This window comes from Acomys russatus, chromosome 8, assembly GCF_903995435.1.
Source record: "Acomys russatus chromosome 8, mAcoRus1.1, whole genome shotgun sequence".
Taxonomy (NCBI): Eukaryota; Metazoa; Chordata; class Mammalia; order Rodentia; family Muridae; genus Acomys; species Acomys russatus.
Window position 1 is genome coordinate 2787452 of NC_067144.1, and position 15697 is coordinate 2803148.

General features: G+C 54.1%; 2 protein-coding genes across 3 annotated transcripts; one reads left to right on the plus strand and one right to left on the minus strand.

Moving 5' to 3' along the window:
- The first annotated feature begins 16 nt into the window (after positions 1–16).
- P2rx6 (purinergic receptor P2X 6) lies at positions 17–8457 on the plus strand. The gene is made up of 11 exons (XM_051150404.1): positions 17–197; positions 750–900; positions 3266–3337; positions 5551–5626; positions 5784–5877; positions 5949–6029; positions 6110–6251; positions 6341–6450; positions 7774–7867; positions 7937–8002; positions 8156–8457. Exons 1-11 carry the CDS (start codon positions 58–60, stop codon positions 8264–8266), a joined length of 1137 nt encoding a protein of 378 aa, XP_051006361.1. The 5' UTR covers positions 17–57; the 3' UTR covers positions 8267–8457.
- Positions 8458–10792: 2335 nt separating this feature from the next.
- Positions 10793–14300, minus strand: Slc7a4 (solute carrier family 7 member 4). 2 transcript variants are annotated; one of them, XM_051150628.1, is made up of 5 exons: positions 14211–14300; positions 12493–13509; positions 11478–12118; positions 11107–11215; positions 10793–10995 (listed from the first exon to the last, which is right to left on the minus strand). In XM_051150628.1, exons 2-5 carry the CDS (start codon positions 13472–13474, stop codon positions 10820–10822), a joined length of 1908 nt encoding a protein of 635 aa, XP_051006585.1. In that variant the 5' UTR covers positions 13475–13509; positions 14211–14300; the 3' UTR covers positions 10793–10819. The 2 variants fall into 2 exon arrangements, with proteins under 2 accessions (XP_051006585.1, XP_051006586.1); XM_051150629.1 differs by having other exon boundaries at positions 12493–13506; positions 14211–14242.
- Positions 14301–15697: the final 1397 nt, after the last annotated feature.

Below are 15697 nucleotides of genomic sequence, written 5' to 3' on the forward strand. Positions count from 1 at the left end.
CTGCTGCAGCGAAGCTACCTGCTGACTCACGTACTAGCGGCCAGCAGGACCGGGAACATGGCTTCCGCTGTGGCAGCGGCACTCGTGAGCTGGGGGTTTCTGGATTACAAGACAGAGAAATATGTGATGACCAGGAACTGCTGGGTGGGCGTCTCTCAGAGGCTGCTGCAGCTGGGAGTGGTGACCTACGTGATAGGGTAAGAGGACAGCTCCTGGCCAGGCTGGCTGCAGAGAGCCCTGTTGGTCCTGCTGGCCAAGAGCTGAAAGCTGGCTCCTTAGGATTCCAGCTGGTAGGATAGTTGGAATGGGGGGTGGGGGGAGTTGTAGTCAGTAGGAGGATTTTACTGCATTCAGAGGACAGCCCAAGAAGCCATGCGCCCACGTAAACTTCATCTTGCTCTCTCTGCACACCTGCATTAAGGAAGCAGGAATTCTTATCACGTGTGAGCAACAGAGCACCAAGGCTCCCAGAGACATCACTAGCCGGATGTCGGAAGTCTTCAAGGAGGGGGCTGGGTTTGCTGAGTGTATGGGAGGTGATGGCATGTGAAAAGTGGCCATGGCGGACAGTGCCGCCTGAGGGCTCCACCTGCGAGGGGTCTATCTAGGGTAAGAGGTGTTGTTGGGCAGAAGGTGCAGGCCCTCTGTGCTGATCTGGGGAGCCTCTGGAGTAAACCAAGAGAGCCTAGTGCTGTGGGCACAGCCACTCCTCATCTGGTCGCATACACTGTCCATCATCGTCTCCCTAGGTGGGCCCTCTTGGCCAAAAAAGGCTACCAGGAATGGGACTTGGACCCCCAGATTTCTGTCATCACCAAACTCAAGGGGGTTTCTGTAGTCCAGGTTAAGGAATTGGAGAACCGGCTGTGGGATGTGGCTGACTTTGTGAAGCCAGCACAGGTAGGTCCCTGGTGCTGCTGTGGGAGGCCAGTCACATAGCTGCTGTGCATGAGAGACATGGGGTGCCTGGGATGCCAGAGGAAGGGGGAGGGCTTGGGAAAGGGCCTTCCAGAAGCACTCCCAGAGTGCTGAGTCAAGCTGAGGAAGTGGCTCTCCCAGGCGTATAGCTTCCCAAGTCAGAAGCTGGTGCCTGTAGGCTGTCCTTTAAGAAGGAAGGCTAGAGATGCAGCGCAGTTGCGGAGTGCTTGCCTGGCACGCATAACCTCGTAGCTTCAATCCCTAGTACCACACACACAAAGACCCCCACCCCACCCCACCCACCACCCACACAGAGATATACCTGAGAAGGACTGAAGTCTCGTAGGCTTGAGATTTATGCTCAGAAGTGAAAGGCAGGGGACGGGAGCTCAGGGGTTGGGCTTTCTGAAGTCCCCTTGTTATCATGTAGGGATCCTGAGTCGAGTTCATTTTTTCCACTGATAAAAGAATTAAAAGGAAGAGGCTGAGCCGGGTCGTGGTGGCGCACGCCTTTAATCCCAGCACTTGGGAGGCAGAGGCAGGCAGATCACTGTGAGTTCGAGGCCAGCTTGGTCTACAAAGCAAGTCCAGGACAGACCCTGTTTCTAAAAACAAAAAACAAACAAACAAAAAGTGCCGGGCGTGGTGGCGCATGCCTTTAATGCCAGCACTCGGGAGGCAGAGGCAGGCAGATAGCTGTGCCAGGGGACTCAGTGCCGTCTTCTGGCCTCTGAAGGCACCAAGCACACACACAGCACACACTTAGAAACACATTAAATACCTTAATAGAACTACTCAGTCGGGCAGTGGTGTCCCACACCTTTAGTCCCGGCACTCAAGAGGCAACGGTAGGTGGGTCTCTGAGTTCATGGCCAGCCTGGTCTACAGAGAGAGTCCCAGGACAGCCAGGGCTACACAGAGAAACCCTGTCTTGAAACAAAACAAAACACAAAAAAGAAAGAAAGAACGAAAGAAAGGAAGGAAGGAAGAAAATTAAAAGCAAGAAAGAAGTGACAGACACAGTAAATAAACATCTCATTAAAAGTGAAAATTATCGGGGCTAGAGAGGTGGCTCAGAGGTTAAGAGCACTGTCTGCTCTTCCAGAGGTCCTGAGTTCAATTCCCAGCAACCACATGGTGGCTCACAACCATCTAGGATGGGATCTGGTGCCCTCTTATGGCCTGCAGGTGTACATGCAGGCAGAGCACTGTGTATATAATAACAAATAAATAAATCTTAAAAAAAAAAAAAGTGAAAATTCTCACACCCCACATAAAGAGACAGGCTTCCCACCAGAGGGAAGGGAATCCAGAAACCAAAATCCATTCTCCCTTGGAGGGTTGCTGGTCTTAAATATCTGTGGTTGGACAGGATAGGTCCCTGTCCCTGAATTTTGGTTGATCAGCTTAAAAGAGGAAGCTGATAGGCCCATAAGTTCGTGCAAGCTGAGGAATGTTCAGAACCAGCTTTGAACATAACTGGACTGGCCTAGATCATTCTCCAGAGGGGGACCCTTCTGGCAGTGGGGGAGAGGGGTGAGGGGGGGGCAGGGACTGCTGCCTTGGAAAGCAGTGGCGGGGAAGAAGCTGGTAGTTCGCCATCTTGTGGTGCTTGCACGGCTCCTTCCCCTGTCTTTGCCTGTCAGAGTGCAGTCTGACTCCTTTTGCCCTTGTCACTCAGGTGGCCCTCTTGCCCCTCTTGGGGAACATCTACCTAGCTGATCTAGCCCCAATTACCAGCTGTTGTGTGACATTTCCTGAGGCGACATAAACAGATGTCTGTATACCCCAGCTAGGGCACCGACCGTGGGCCAATTCCATCCCAAAGTAGTTCAGCGAACCAATGAGTAATTGTGGCCGCCAGGAGGCACATAAGTGAGGGGTACTGAGAGGAGCGTGGCACCCCAAAGGCAGCTGCATCATCTTGGCCACACACTCCCTTGTTACACGAGTGCTGCCCCGCCTGCAATCAGCAGTCTCCCTCTGTCCCCACTTTGGGGCAAGTGCATGAGAATTTAAAATGAATCTTGTATGGAAGACGTGGTTAGAGGTGTGACATTCCCTGGGCTCAGGAGAGGCCATAAACCTACCCAGCGTCACCTGCCTCGCTGGATACCACTTTCTGCAGGACAAAGTTGGTAGCTGGATGGGGCCAGGAACTGTCCTCCACAAAATCCAGGCTACCCGGGCTGGGCTATACTACAGAGGGCGCTGGCCCAGCATGCCTGAGAGTCCGAGTTCCAGTCTCAGCCCTAACAGCAAGAAAAAGCAAGCCAAACAGGCTGTCAAGACTAGCCCCTGGGCTGGTGCGGCTCGGCCCAGCCCAACCTCCAGCCTTGCCTTCTAGGGAGAGAATGTTTTCTTCCTGGTAACCAATTTCCTCGTGACACCAGCTCAAGTCCAGGGCACATGCCCAGAGGTAAGTTTGTGCAGAGCGGCTAACACACCCCCACTTCTCTCACCAGCTCTGTCTCCTTTCTCCTTCATACATGGCTCAAGGCTCAGTCTCAGCTTGTGATGTCTGTCCTAGGCACCTGCCCTCCACCAGGAAGACTATAGTGGCTGATTGGGGAGCCATCGGTTTTAGTCATTTGCCCAAGGGGACCCCAGGCATGGGTTACAGGCACAGTATCTGAGCAACCTGTGGATCAGCAGACCTCAGAGTGGGACGGTTCTGCTGCCATGCCCAGTCTCTTTCCCGTGCTGGGCCTGCCTCTGGGCTCCAGCCAGGCACACGCTCGGCTGGAAGATCAGCTGTCCTCTTTGCCAGCGCGTTTTAGTGTATCCCGAGTCCACTTTCATCCGAGGGGACAAGCTAGCACACACCTGCTTTTGCTTTCAGGTAATTTTTGATCTCTGGGTGTATTTCAGCCCATCTGCGTTCACATTTGAGCGCACCCCAACCTCACCTTTTCCCTTTGTCTGGGACTATTCTATTCCAGAGACTGTTTCAAAGAGCACATCGGTTCCCACCAACCACGGCTTTTATGTGGACAGTTAGGATCCATTTTGTACATATATACCACATTCAAGGCTCTGGTATTTGGTCACATCACAGTGTCAAGGGATGTCACATGTCCACGGTTGACACCTATCCACAAAGGGAGTGATACATATGTACAAACGATGACTCCCCCTTAGGGCACCCAGACAGTGTTGCCACCTCCGTATGCTTAGAAGATGGGTTATAGGCTTAGCGTGCAGACAACTCTTGAATGTCACCAACCCTACACGTCCGCTCCTCAGACGGCACACGGTTAGTCCCCTCCCTGTCTGAGGTTTCTCGTTCCTCTCACGAGCTTACCACAACTGGGCAGTTACTCAGCAGACTTGATGGCCAGGTTTCCTGAGAATACCCAGAGTTCCTACCTGCTCTTCCTAGATGATTAGTGACCTGGTTCCTCAATAATCTCAGTGTCACATCCCTCTGCAAACCTTTCCTGACACTCCCACCCCACGCCCCACAGCATCTAGGCTAGGCCATGTGCTGGGCATGCAGAACTCCAACCTTCTCTACCTCAAGTTGCAGTTACGGTCCAGTCAAGGCAGCAGGTTCCATGATGCCCACACAGGGCAAGAGGCCACAGTCAGGGAGATGTGCGGGAGTGAATGGATGAAACCGTAAAGGAGCTGGTGATCTGGATCAGTGTGGCCACAGCAGGATGCCAAGGCAGAGGAGGGTCTCAGACAGACACCCAGGCTGTGTGAGGGGGTGACTTGTCTCTGGGGTGCATACCTGCTGCTCACTGTGGCCAGGTGATTAGAAGGACAGCCCAAGAATCTCATGGGCCCTCGGAGTCCTGCCAAGAAGCTGGAATCGATGCATGAGCAGAAGGGAGTCAGGACACATGCTTGGTAGAGACCCTCCATCTCTCAGCACTTGGGCTGCTGAGTAGAGGCACTCACATCTCACCATAGAGTCTGGTGGAAGGCGCTGGAGACGTAGACACAGGTCGGGACAGCAGAGGAGAGAAGGTGGCTGAACTCTGACCTCGACACTGGTTCACAGTCTCATCCTTCACAAGACTTCTGAGTCTCCATGGCTTTTCCATCCCTCAACCACTCCCGCTTCTGTGCCTCTGTGGTCCTCCCAGAGCTCCTCACAAGCTGAACCTCCATAGGGGTTCTGAAGCCCGAGGCTGCCTTCCCCTCTCAGGTCTGGGATACTCACCTCATAGTGCTCCCCCGTGACTCTTTGGCCATAGACACAATGTCCATGTTTGGACGAAAAGACTGGCCTCAAGCAAGTATGGGGAGGGGGCTTTCTTCCTGGGATAGGCCCCTGTGGCATTAGACCCTGATCATTGATAGCCACACCTACCATATACTGAGTGTCACCAGTCTGTCCTTCTGTGGCTCTTTAGCACCACCGGCCCCTGCTCTGTTATCCTAGCTAGAAAGAGCTGGACCCCTGTGGCCTATCAGTGACAAAACTGCCAGGCAAACAGCACTCTCTTTTTGGAATGCAGTCCTGTACCACCATCTTGCCAGGTGGCTGATGGTCCTTCCCTTCCAGCTCACAGTGTGTTTGCACTTCCCTAAGCTTCCAAACCCAGGGTTGTGGTGATAAGTCAGAGGGAGGAGGCATCCTCTGTGCTGCTGGTGACTAGGGTCTCTTTTGACTTACTTCAGCACCCTTCTGTTCCTCTGGCCAACTGCTGGGCTGACGAGGACTGCCCTGAAGGGGAGACAGGGACATACAGCCATGGTAACACGGTCCCCTGGTGCCTCTGTTAGACCAAGGGAAGGGAGGGAACGCTGGGTGGTCCCCAAATGCAAGCCCTGCTGTCGACAAGCCCATACCCCGACCCCTCCCCAGAACCCCAGGAGAACTGAGGCCTTGGAGCTCGTTTTGTGTTTTCAAGGCATAAAAACGGGTCGATGTGTGGTGTTCAACGGAACCCACAGGACCTGTGAGATCCGGAGCTGGTGCCCCGTGGAGAGTGGGGCTGTGCCCAGGTGAGCTTCCTCTTCCTGGGGACAGGGTCCCGTGATAGGCAAAATTATGGCAATATACCATTGATCTGCAGGAAGCCCCTGCTGGTTCAGGCCAAGAACTTCACGCTCTTCATCAAAAACACCGTCACCTTCAGCAAGTTTAACTTCTCCGTGTAAGCAAGGGCGGGTCTTGGTTGAGCCTAGATCCTCCACACCTCTTGGTTTATCTGACCCCTATCACTGTCCTTTCTAGGACCAATGCTTTAGACACCTGGGATGACTCCTATTTCAAGCACTGTCTGTATGATCCACACTCCAGCCCATACTGCCCAGTGTTCCGCATCGGGGACCTTGTGGCCATGGCTGGAGGGGACTTTGAGGACCTGGCATTGCTGGTGAGTCATTTGGGGCAGAGTTCCTGCAGCTCAGGGATAGGGGGGTCTTGGGCCCGTCTACCAGTGGGACAAAAGTACGCTGTGTGCAGGGCGGTGCTGTGGCCGTCAACATCCACTGGGATTGCAACCTGGACCCCAGTGGCTCTGACTGCTGTCCCCGGTACTCCTTCCAGCTGCAGGGGATGGGGTACAACTTCAGGTATGGCCCTTACTGCCCCAGGTGTTAGCTTGCTGTTCCTGGCCTGGTCCTTGCTCCACCTCTCTCCCTGTGACCACGAGAACAGAGCACACGCAGCTCAGACCTCAGGTCTCTGCTGTGTGTACAAGGGTCCAGTGGGTGTCCCCAGTCCCTTCGCTCTACTCCATCTTCCTTCGGTCACCTGCTCAGGACAAGTTCCTCACCTGAAGATCTTCGCACAGCCTCTCCCAGACAACCCTACTTCTTCAAATTACAGACACCTTTTATTTTTAATTTCCCTCTAGGACTTTATCTAAAAATTTCCCCCAAAAAAACTCTGGACTAGTAGAAAAATTTGGACTAGCAGAGGAAAATATTCATATGCTTCTGACCTGGTGTCTTAGTTCGGGTTTTATTTCTGTGAAGGGACATCGTGACCACAGCAATGCTTATAAAGGAAAGCATTTAACTGGGGCTGGCTTACGGTTTTAGAGGTTTAGTCCCTTATCATCATAGTGGGAAACATATCAAATCAGCCTGCAGGCAGCCGTGGTGCTAGAGGAGCCAAGACTTCTATATCTTGATCTGCAGGCAACAGAAGGAGACTGTGTGCCACACTGGGTGTAGCTTGAGCATAAGAGACCTCAAAGCCCGCCCCCACAGTGACACACTTCCTCCAACAAGGCTGCCCCTCTTCATACTGCCATCTCGGCTTGCGGGCTCTCACTGGCACACTTTTCTCCTGAGAATGCCTCCTTGCACCTGCCACAGCACCCACATTCACTTTCTTCCCCAGTTCTGTGCTAAAGGGAATTCCTGCCTCAGAGTTAACAGCCTTCGTCTCCAACCCACCTTCCTTCTCCCATACCCCTGCTGCCAGTATCTATTCCAGTATCTTCTTCTTCTTCTTCTTCTTCTTTTTTTTTTTTTTTTTTTTTTGGTTTTTTGAGACAGGGTCTCTCTGTGTAGCCTTGGCTGTCCTGTACTCGCTTTGTAGAGGAGGCTGGCCTTGAACTCACAGCGATCCACTTGCCTCTGTCTCCAGAGTGCGGGGATTAAAGGCGTGTGGCACTATGCCTGACTCTATTCCAGCATCTTCTGTGGCCCTCTCTGAACCTTAGTAGCAGGGATTTCCACGCCCCCCTCCCTCACCCCCTCCCCCCCCCCCTCCCCCCCCCCCCAGCAGACCGTGCTCAGACTCTGGTTCCTTTCCCCCTGTCCTTAACACCTATATGGACATTAAGACTTAGGACTCAGGACTGGGGCTGGCAGAATCGGTAGGTAATCGAGCCTGAAGTGTTGGAGTCTCCTCCAGGCCCCCCCCCCCCCCCCCGTTCTCCTCAGGACAGCCAGTCACTGGTGGGAAGCCTCAGGTGTGGAGGCCCGGAGCCTGCTCAAGCTCTATGGGATCCGGTTTGACATTCTTGTCACTGGCCAGGTAAAGTTCAGGCCAGGGGAAGGGTTTTGTGGAGGGTTCGGGAGGATAGCCACAGCCTGGGTCTCTCAGGCAGGGAAGTTTGCTCTCATCCCTACGGTCATCACGGTGGGCACAGGAGCAGCTTGGCTGGGCATGGTGAGTGTAACTATCTGAGGTCCTCTTTGGCTGAGTGGCCACCAGCCCGCTGGCAGCCACTGGATATGCAGACTGTGTCCTGGGTGAGGGACGGGCTGGTGGAGGGTGGGCAAGTTGAGGAATCTGGAACGTGGTAGGTCCTGCCGCTTCCAGGTCACCTTCCTGTGTGATCTGCTGCTGCTGTACGTGGATAGAGAGGCCCGTTTCTATTGGAGGACCAAGTATGAAGAAGTGAGTTGTGGGTCTGCCGTGTTCCAGAGCTGAAGTCGCCCTGCCTGAACACTGGGCTCAGCTGTTAGCTTGATCCCTAATCTGTTGTCTTTGTAGGCAAAAGCCCCAAAGGCAACTACCAACACTGCATAGACTGAGCCTGCTTTTGTACCCTCAAGCCCTGCTGCCCAAGTGTCTCAGCAGTGGTTTGCACCTGTCCCATGTCTGCTGCAGCTGGGATCCAGACAGCCATGCACCGGTGGCCCATTCTGGGGGGCTGGCATCCCCTGGTCTATCGCTCCTGAGGCTTAGAGCCACTCTCTGCTGCTTAGCATGTAGGGCTTGGGAAGGACGTGAGTTCTAGCTTGGGAACCACTAAGGACAAACTTCAGGACTGGACTAGAGTTGGGGGAATTCCACCAGATTCTCTATGCACACTTACTCCCAGGCTCAGCCTGAGAGAAGGAAAAGGCCATGTAGCCCAATGAGTGACTGCTGCTGTCCTTGGAACTTTCTCTATGTCCTCCAGAGGACTCTGCCATGCAGTTTGAGGTCCCTGGCCCTGTCTACCAGCTTTCTCAGTATCTCAGTGTGAGAAGCCGCACACCAAGGATTTATGGCCATCAAGACATTCCTGGCAACCTCAGTCTCCTGTGAGGCACCTGCCTGCAAGAGGCCCTGACCCTGACCCCAGCCAGAGTGCAATGGTTTCGAGGTATGATCTCCATGAAGGGCACTGAGGTTCCTCGGGGCTGGCTGGTTCTGGATCTACAATGATTTGAGGTGTTGACTCCTCTATGGTAGAGACTTTCACCCGTGACTCGGAGCTCATAGGTCGATGTCAGGGACAGGGGCTTCAGAAACTTTCTTGGTCCAAGTATGGGGCATAATTTAGGGAGCATGCACCCCTCGAAGGGAAGAGGCAGCTTTGTCATGGATACATGGTGATCAAGGGAGCACCAGGGCTGAGCCCAAAGCAGCACCGATATCTGGGGTCACCTGACTTTCAGAGCCTCCAAAAAAGCCTTTGGAGTTCCTGGTGCCTCTCAGTCCTCAGGGCTGTGGCCTCCAAATGGCTACGGTGGGAAGGCCAGCCAACTGGAAATGGTTCGCATGGACCCAGTAGTCCTTGGTGGGGAGGAGGTGGGGGCATCCAAGGAACCCTGATATTACTGCTGAAGTAAAGCTTGTCAAAGCGAGCAGCTTTCTGTGTAGTCCTTAAAGGGAGGAACGGGAAAAGGAAAATGGCTACCTTGGCCAGAGCCCAGCCAAGATGAGGACTTCCCCCATCTCTTAACCTCAGCCCCACACCCAGCGAGTAGGCTGGAAGGTAGTAGGTGCAAGCCCAAGATCCTGTGCATCCTGCACACTCAAGTGCACCACTCAGGTACTAAGTCAAGGCCGCCTCCTACGGACACTGTCGCCCTGGAGATAAATAGGTGAACCCAAAGGCTTTATCCGAAAACCCTTTCAGGAGATACAGAAACAATAAAAGAGGGATCTGTGGTCAGAAGCCTGAATTTGAACACAATGGTCAAGTCTGTCTGTACATACTGTGCACTCTAAGGGTGGCTGTGGGGGACCATGCAGGAATGTGCTGGGTGTCATGGGGGCTGTCATATAGGCATGCAATTGTCCCTAGCAGGCCTGGGGCACATGCTTTGATACCTGGGAGCCTAGGAAAATCAAAAGACCCTGACACTCAATGCCTTTTTGAGTTAACCTACTTTGTGTCCAGGTTATGATATATATTTCCTGCTAGAGGACATGTCAGGCACCCAGGGATATAAGTCAGCAGTAGAATGCTTGCCTAACAAACTCAAGGCCATGGCTTCCATCTCAAGCACCACTAAAACACACACACACACACACATACACACACACACACTCACACTTACACACATCCTTACATACACTCACACACCCATGCACTCATTAACTTACACACACACTCACTCTTATACATGCTCACACTCATGCACACTCACACACGCTGACTCACACACACATGCTTACTCACACACTCACACAAGCTTACACTCACACTCACTTTCACATACTCTCTCACACTTTTACCCAGGCACATGCACACACACTCACACTTACACACACACCCTTACAGAGGACCTGTCAAGAGTCTTTCTCTGTCTTGCAGTGCAGCCTCCCTCCCCAGAGAGACTGGCAGACCTTCTGTGTCTCTGCTGTGGAGTGGGGACAATTGCTTGGTTCTTCAGGCAAGTGAGAACTCGGTGCCACAAAGAATGCCACAGTGTAGATGACAGCTGGTCACAACACTAGCCGATTAGTTATTATTCTGGGTCTCAGGGGCTGATGTGTCTTCCCTGCCTGCTCTGTCCCACCTGCCCAGGTATCCAGAGTCGATCATAAACAGAAAGGCACGCAGCATCAAGTCCAGGCCAGGGCTGGCCAAGGCCTGTTCCATGACAACTGAGGACTCAGTTCCTGGGCTGAGGTCCTGAGAACACTCCCAGCCCAGCGAGGCAGGCTTCAAACCCAAGCTCCCTTGGGTAGGCAGCTGCCAGTTCTTCTGGCCTCTGGATGTTGGGGATGTGGGCCCCACCCCCATGAGCCAGCCTCCATGGCCAGCTATTCAGTACAGCCTGAGTCCTGCACTGGTGCCTGGCTAGCAGGCTGCACAGCCTGCACTGTTTCCTCCAGGCTGCCGCTAGGGAACACCACGTAGTGCGCAGTGGTCAGCTCCAGTGGCTCCCGCTGGTTCTCCTTGCTGTGCCAGATGCCATAGCCAAAATACACGACGAGTCCTGCAGGAGTGGGCGTGAGCCTGAGGGGCAAGGTCCCAACCCCACCTTTCCTCCTTGTCCGCCCCCTCCCCCATTGTAATATACTTGGGTCCAAGCCCAGGTCGCACTCACCGACCAGCAGCCAGAAGATAAAGCGCAGCCAGGTCAGGTAGCTCAGCTTCAGCATGAGACAAATGTTGAGAAGGATGCTCAGGGCTGGAGTCAGGGGCACCAGAGGGATCTGGGGGTGCAAGGGTGCGGCTGAACTTGACTGTAGGATACATATGCCAGCCCAGAGCCTGACTTTGTGGACACTCCATGGAACCCTTCATCTCCGGAGCCTTGGAGCCATATGTACCCTCCCATGCAGGAAGTTGGAGGAAGTGGGGATGGATAACATTGCCCTCCTCTGCCACATGAGCCCTTGTGCATTTTCAGTTGGCATAAGAGGCTGGGACAGAGGGAAGGAGTTAGACTGGGGGTGGGGGTGGGGTGGTTTGTACCTGAAAAGTGTCTTGCTTCTTTTGCTGCTGGTGAGCCCCCAGGACCAGGAGGCTGAGCAGGAAGATAGCACCACTGATGACCAGCAGCAAGATGTAGCCCCACCGCGGGAGGTGCAAGTCTGAGTTCCCGAAGACCACAACACACGCCAGGGAGATGGCTGAGACTATCAAGACGCCAAGGGCCCATGCCACAGCAGTCCCAGGGCTGCATCCATCCAGGAAGGCCAGGAAAGGCTTTAGGGCTGGTCGCAGCTGCCCGGGCTCAGACACGGAGGCCTGTGCAGCACCCACAAGCTGTACGTGGTCCGAGAAGGAGTCGTACGTCTTAGCAGTGGGGCCAGGGCTGTCTAGGCAAGGAGAGCTGGGTGGAGAAGATTTCTGGAAACGCAGCACAATGATGCTAGTGGCCACAAAGGTATAGGCCAGCAGGGTGCCGATGGATAGGAACTGGACCAATGCCTCAAGGTCCAGCAGTAGCGCCAGGAGAGCCGTGAGGATCCCAAACACCAAGATTCCCACCACAGGCACCTGTGTCCGGGGGTGCACACGGGCAAAGACCTGGAAGAAGAGCCCGTCGGCGGCCATGGCGTAGACGATGCGGGGCAGGGAGAAGAGGTTGCTGAGCAGGACCGTATTCATGGCTGTAGCAGAGCGCGGGGAGCAATCAGCAGAGAAGCCCAGCAGGGGGCGCTACTGGCCTCTCAGACAGACCGCTAGTGAGGGTATTGGCTTCTCGCCTCCCACCTAGGAATGGGGCACTTGCCTTTAGAGCCAGGCCCACTAAAGAACCTTCTCGAATTCAGCATGGGAGGGACCTATAAGCATGTGCTCCTAAACTGACACTCTGTAAAATTTGTGGGGAGCAGGTCTGCCAACAAGTCTCTGAAAATGAGTGTTTTCATGAGCTCATTAGATGGGTAGTTAAAACAGGGGCCTGGATGGAAGTATTTTGAGAGGTTTAGGGGTGGGGCCCTCTACCCTGTGCCCTCCCACCCTACCCAGAAGCGTCCCTTACCACAGATGGAGCCGATGGCCACAATGAAGCCAGCCCAGCTGTAGCCCCGCCTATAGAAAGCATCAGCAAGTGCTGAGTCGGGGTCCAGGCTGTGCCAAGGTACCATGAGGGTTAACACAGTGGAGACCAGAATGTAGGCACCAGCTGCCAGGCCGAGTGAGATGGCTATGGCCGTGGGCACAGCCCACCGTGGGTTTTTGGCCTCCTCGCTGGAGGCAGCAATGACATCAAAGCCCACAAAGGCATAGAAACAGGTGGCTGTGCCAGCCAGGATACCAGAGAAGCCGAAGGGTGCAAAACCGCCCTCTTCTGAGCTCCAGTTGTGAGGGCGGGCCAGGATGAAGCCCAGGATGATGATGAAAAGGATGACAATCAGACTGATGGCTGAGAACGTGTGGTTAAGCCAGGAAGAGACTCGGGCACCACAGGAGACAAAGGTAGAAGCCACGAGTAAAATGCCGGCAGCCAGAAAATCCGGATAATGGGCCAGGAAGGGCACCTGCCAGACACCCACGTGAGACTCTGTGAAGTTGCGGATGCTGTGGTTAAAGATGGCGTCCAAATAGCCACTCCAGGCACGGGCCACCGCGGCACCCCCAATGAGGTATTCCAGAAGCACATTCCAGCCTATGAGGAATGCCCATATTTCACCCATGGACACGTAGGTGAACAAGTATGCAGAGCCGGTACGAGGCACGCGGGCTCCAAACTCTGCATAGCATAGGGCTGCCAGCAGGGAGGCTACAGCGGCCACCAAAAAGGACAAGAGTACAGCAGGGCCAGCCATGTCCTTTGCCACTGTGCCTGTGAGCACATAGAGCCCAGATCCGACCATGCCACCCACACCTAATAGGGTCAAGTCCAGTGTGGACAGGCAGCGACGCAGTGACGTCTCCATGCTAGACTCTTGCAGCGGCTTTAGACGGTTCAGTTTCTGGCAGAAACGTGCCAAGCGGGCAGGGCTGGGCAGTCCCCGGGCCATGGCAGACGGAGTACTGAACCAGCTTCTGGAACCTACTAGAGACAGACAGCAGGGATAAGCAGCCATCCTCCATTTTTTCATAGACTGTCCACCCCAGTCCTCGCCTCCTCTCCCTAGGAACAGAGGACATCTACACCACGGATCTACTTTAGAAGATTTGAATAGGACGGGCGGGGTGAGAGGCACGCGGGGTCTGGGGGGGGGGCGGGTTGTCAGGGTCTATGGGCAGCAGGGATAGACAGCATGGAGGGCTTTCCTGTCAGCCTTTAGGGCACTGGAAGTGGCTGGGAGGAGCAGACCTGGAGCGGACCTGCAAACCAGGTAGGTGGTTCTAAGGGTGAGTGGGCAGTTGCCTAACAACAAGCTTGGAGCAGGCTCCATGAACAAGAAGAAACGGAGGCTTCCTGGAGCAGGGCCAGGCTGCCAGGACCCGGAACAGGAGCGGCTCCTGCAGCCCCGAGCGTGGCCAAAGGGACATCTGGCCTCAGAGAAAAGCGATCACCCCCAACTTCTGGCAGGTTGGAGGATCAGCTCACCTGTGGCCAGTAGGCCAGGGCTGCATGGGCCCCGAGTCCCGGATGTGGAAGCTGTGGTACACCTCCCCTCGCCACAGGCGTCGCAGCCGCGGCTGCTGGGGCTAGCTGCCTCTGCCATGCCCCTGGCCCCCAGACACCCAAGCCTTCGCTTGCATTTGCATTCCCGCAGCAGCCATCCCGCGGGACCCGCTGCGACCCACCTGCTGTCGCCGCCACCGCCACCGTGCGCACTGCGCCTGCCCCGCTAGTTTACAACGCCTGCGTGCAGGGCCCGCCCCCGGCTGCCAGGCAGTGGATAAACCCAAGCCTTACAACTCACATCCCCTGTGGGGTTCTGCACAGAGCCCCGCACCGCGTCACATATCAGAATAACCCTCTTAAGCGAGTAAACGTCCACCATCGAGACCGGAGCTGACCAGGGTCATAGGGCTTATTCCATCACTTGGACCCACCTCCCCAGGTAAGGAAGCCCCCTCCACCTCCTGCAGGTGGGGGGTCCAGGTTGGGGGTGGAGCCTACCCTGATGCAGGGGCAGCAGATACTCTCCTTGATCCTCCGCCCCCCCCCCCCGCAACTAGATCACTCCAGCCAATTGGGTACCATCCAGCCCCCCATCACGGGGGGGGGCGGGGATGAGAGGAAGACAGGGGTCTGACAGAGTGACCTTGGCAATCTCTAAGCCTTGCACAACAGGCAAAAGAGGGCAGCCACTGGGGAGTGTTCCCTGAACTGGCAGAATTTACAAAGCTATTGTCCGGTCGTGTCCCATAAAAAGACAGCAGTCAGCATCATAAGACAGCCTGCGGCTCTACAGGTGGGGTGCCCTATAGCACCTCAAATGCCAATGACCAACTCAGAGCACCTGACAGACCTTGCAGATTCTTAAGGGACTCCAACATCAACTTTCCACTCACGATCACCAGAGCACCCCACACTTTTCACCTGCGTCCGCACCAACAGGTTGCCTGGGCCAGCCTCTGGCACCAAATCTCCAACATCCACGCCGGGTCATTTGTGCTTAGGTCTGAGAAGTCTTTCTCTTTCTGTTCTCAGATTGAACGCAAAAATGCTAGGGAGGCTTGGTGGCCCATGCCTGTAATCCTGGCACTTGAAATGGTTCAAAAATTTGAAGACCACATATATAAATACGTATATGTATTTCTCATGTATACTACACACACTGACACACACACACACACGTGTGTGTGTGTGTGTCTGTGTGTGTGTATGTGTGTGTGTGTATGAAAGCTGATGTGGTAAGGTGTTGACTTGTTGACAGCGAAGCCAAGCCAGGAAAAACCAAGGCAGGCACCAATTTCTCTCAGAACTTAATAATTTTTTTATTTATTATTTGTATGCACATTCGTGTTTTGACTGCATGTATATCTGTGTGAGGGTGTCAGATCCTAGAGTTACAAACAGCTGTGAGCTGCCATCAGGTGCTGAGAATTGAACCTGGGTCCTCTAGAAGAACAGCCAGTGTTCTTAACCACTTGAGCCATCTCTCCAGCCCCCTCTCCCAGAACTTTATATATTTAATCTATAATACATATCTGATGTAGCTGGCATGTGATATGTAATAAAATAAACACCCAACTATATAATACATACTTGGTTATATATGTTGATGGTAGTTATCATGATACATGCTACTAAAAGTCTATTATGTTTATACAAATGTATGTTC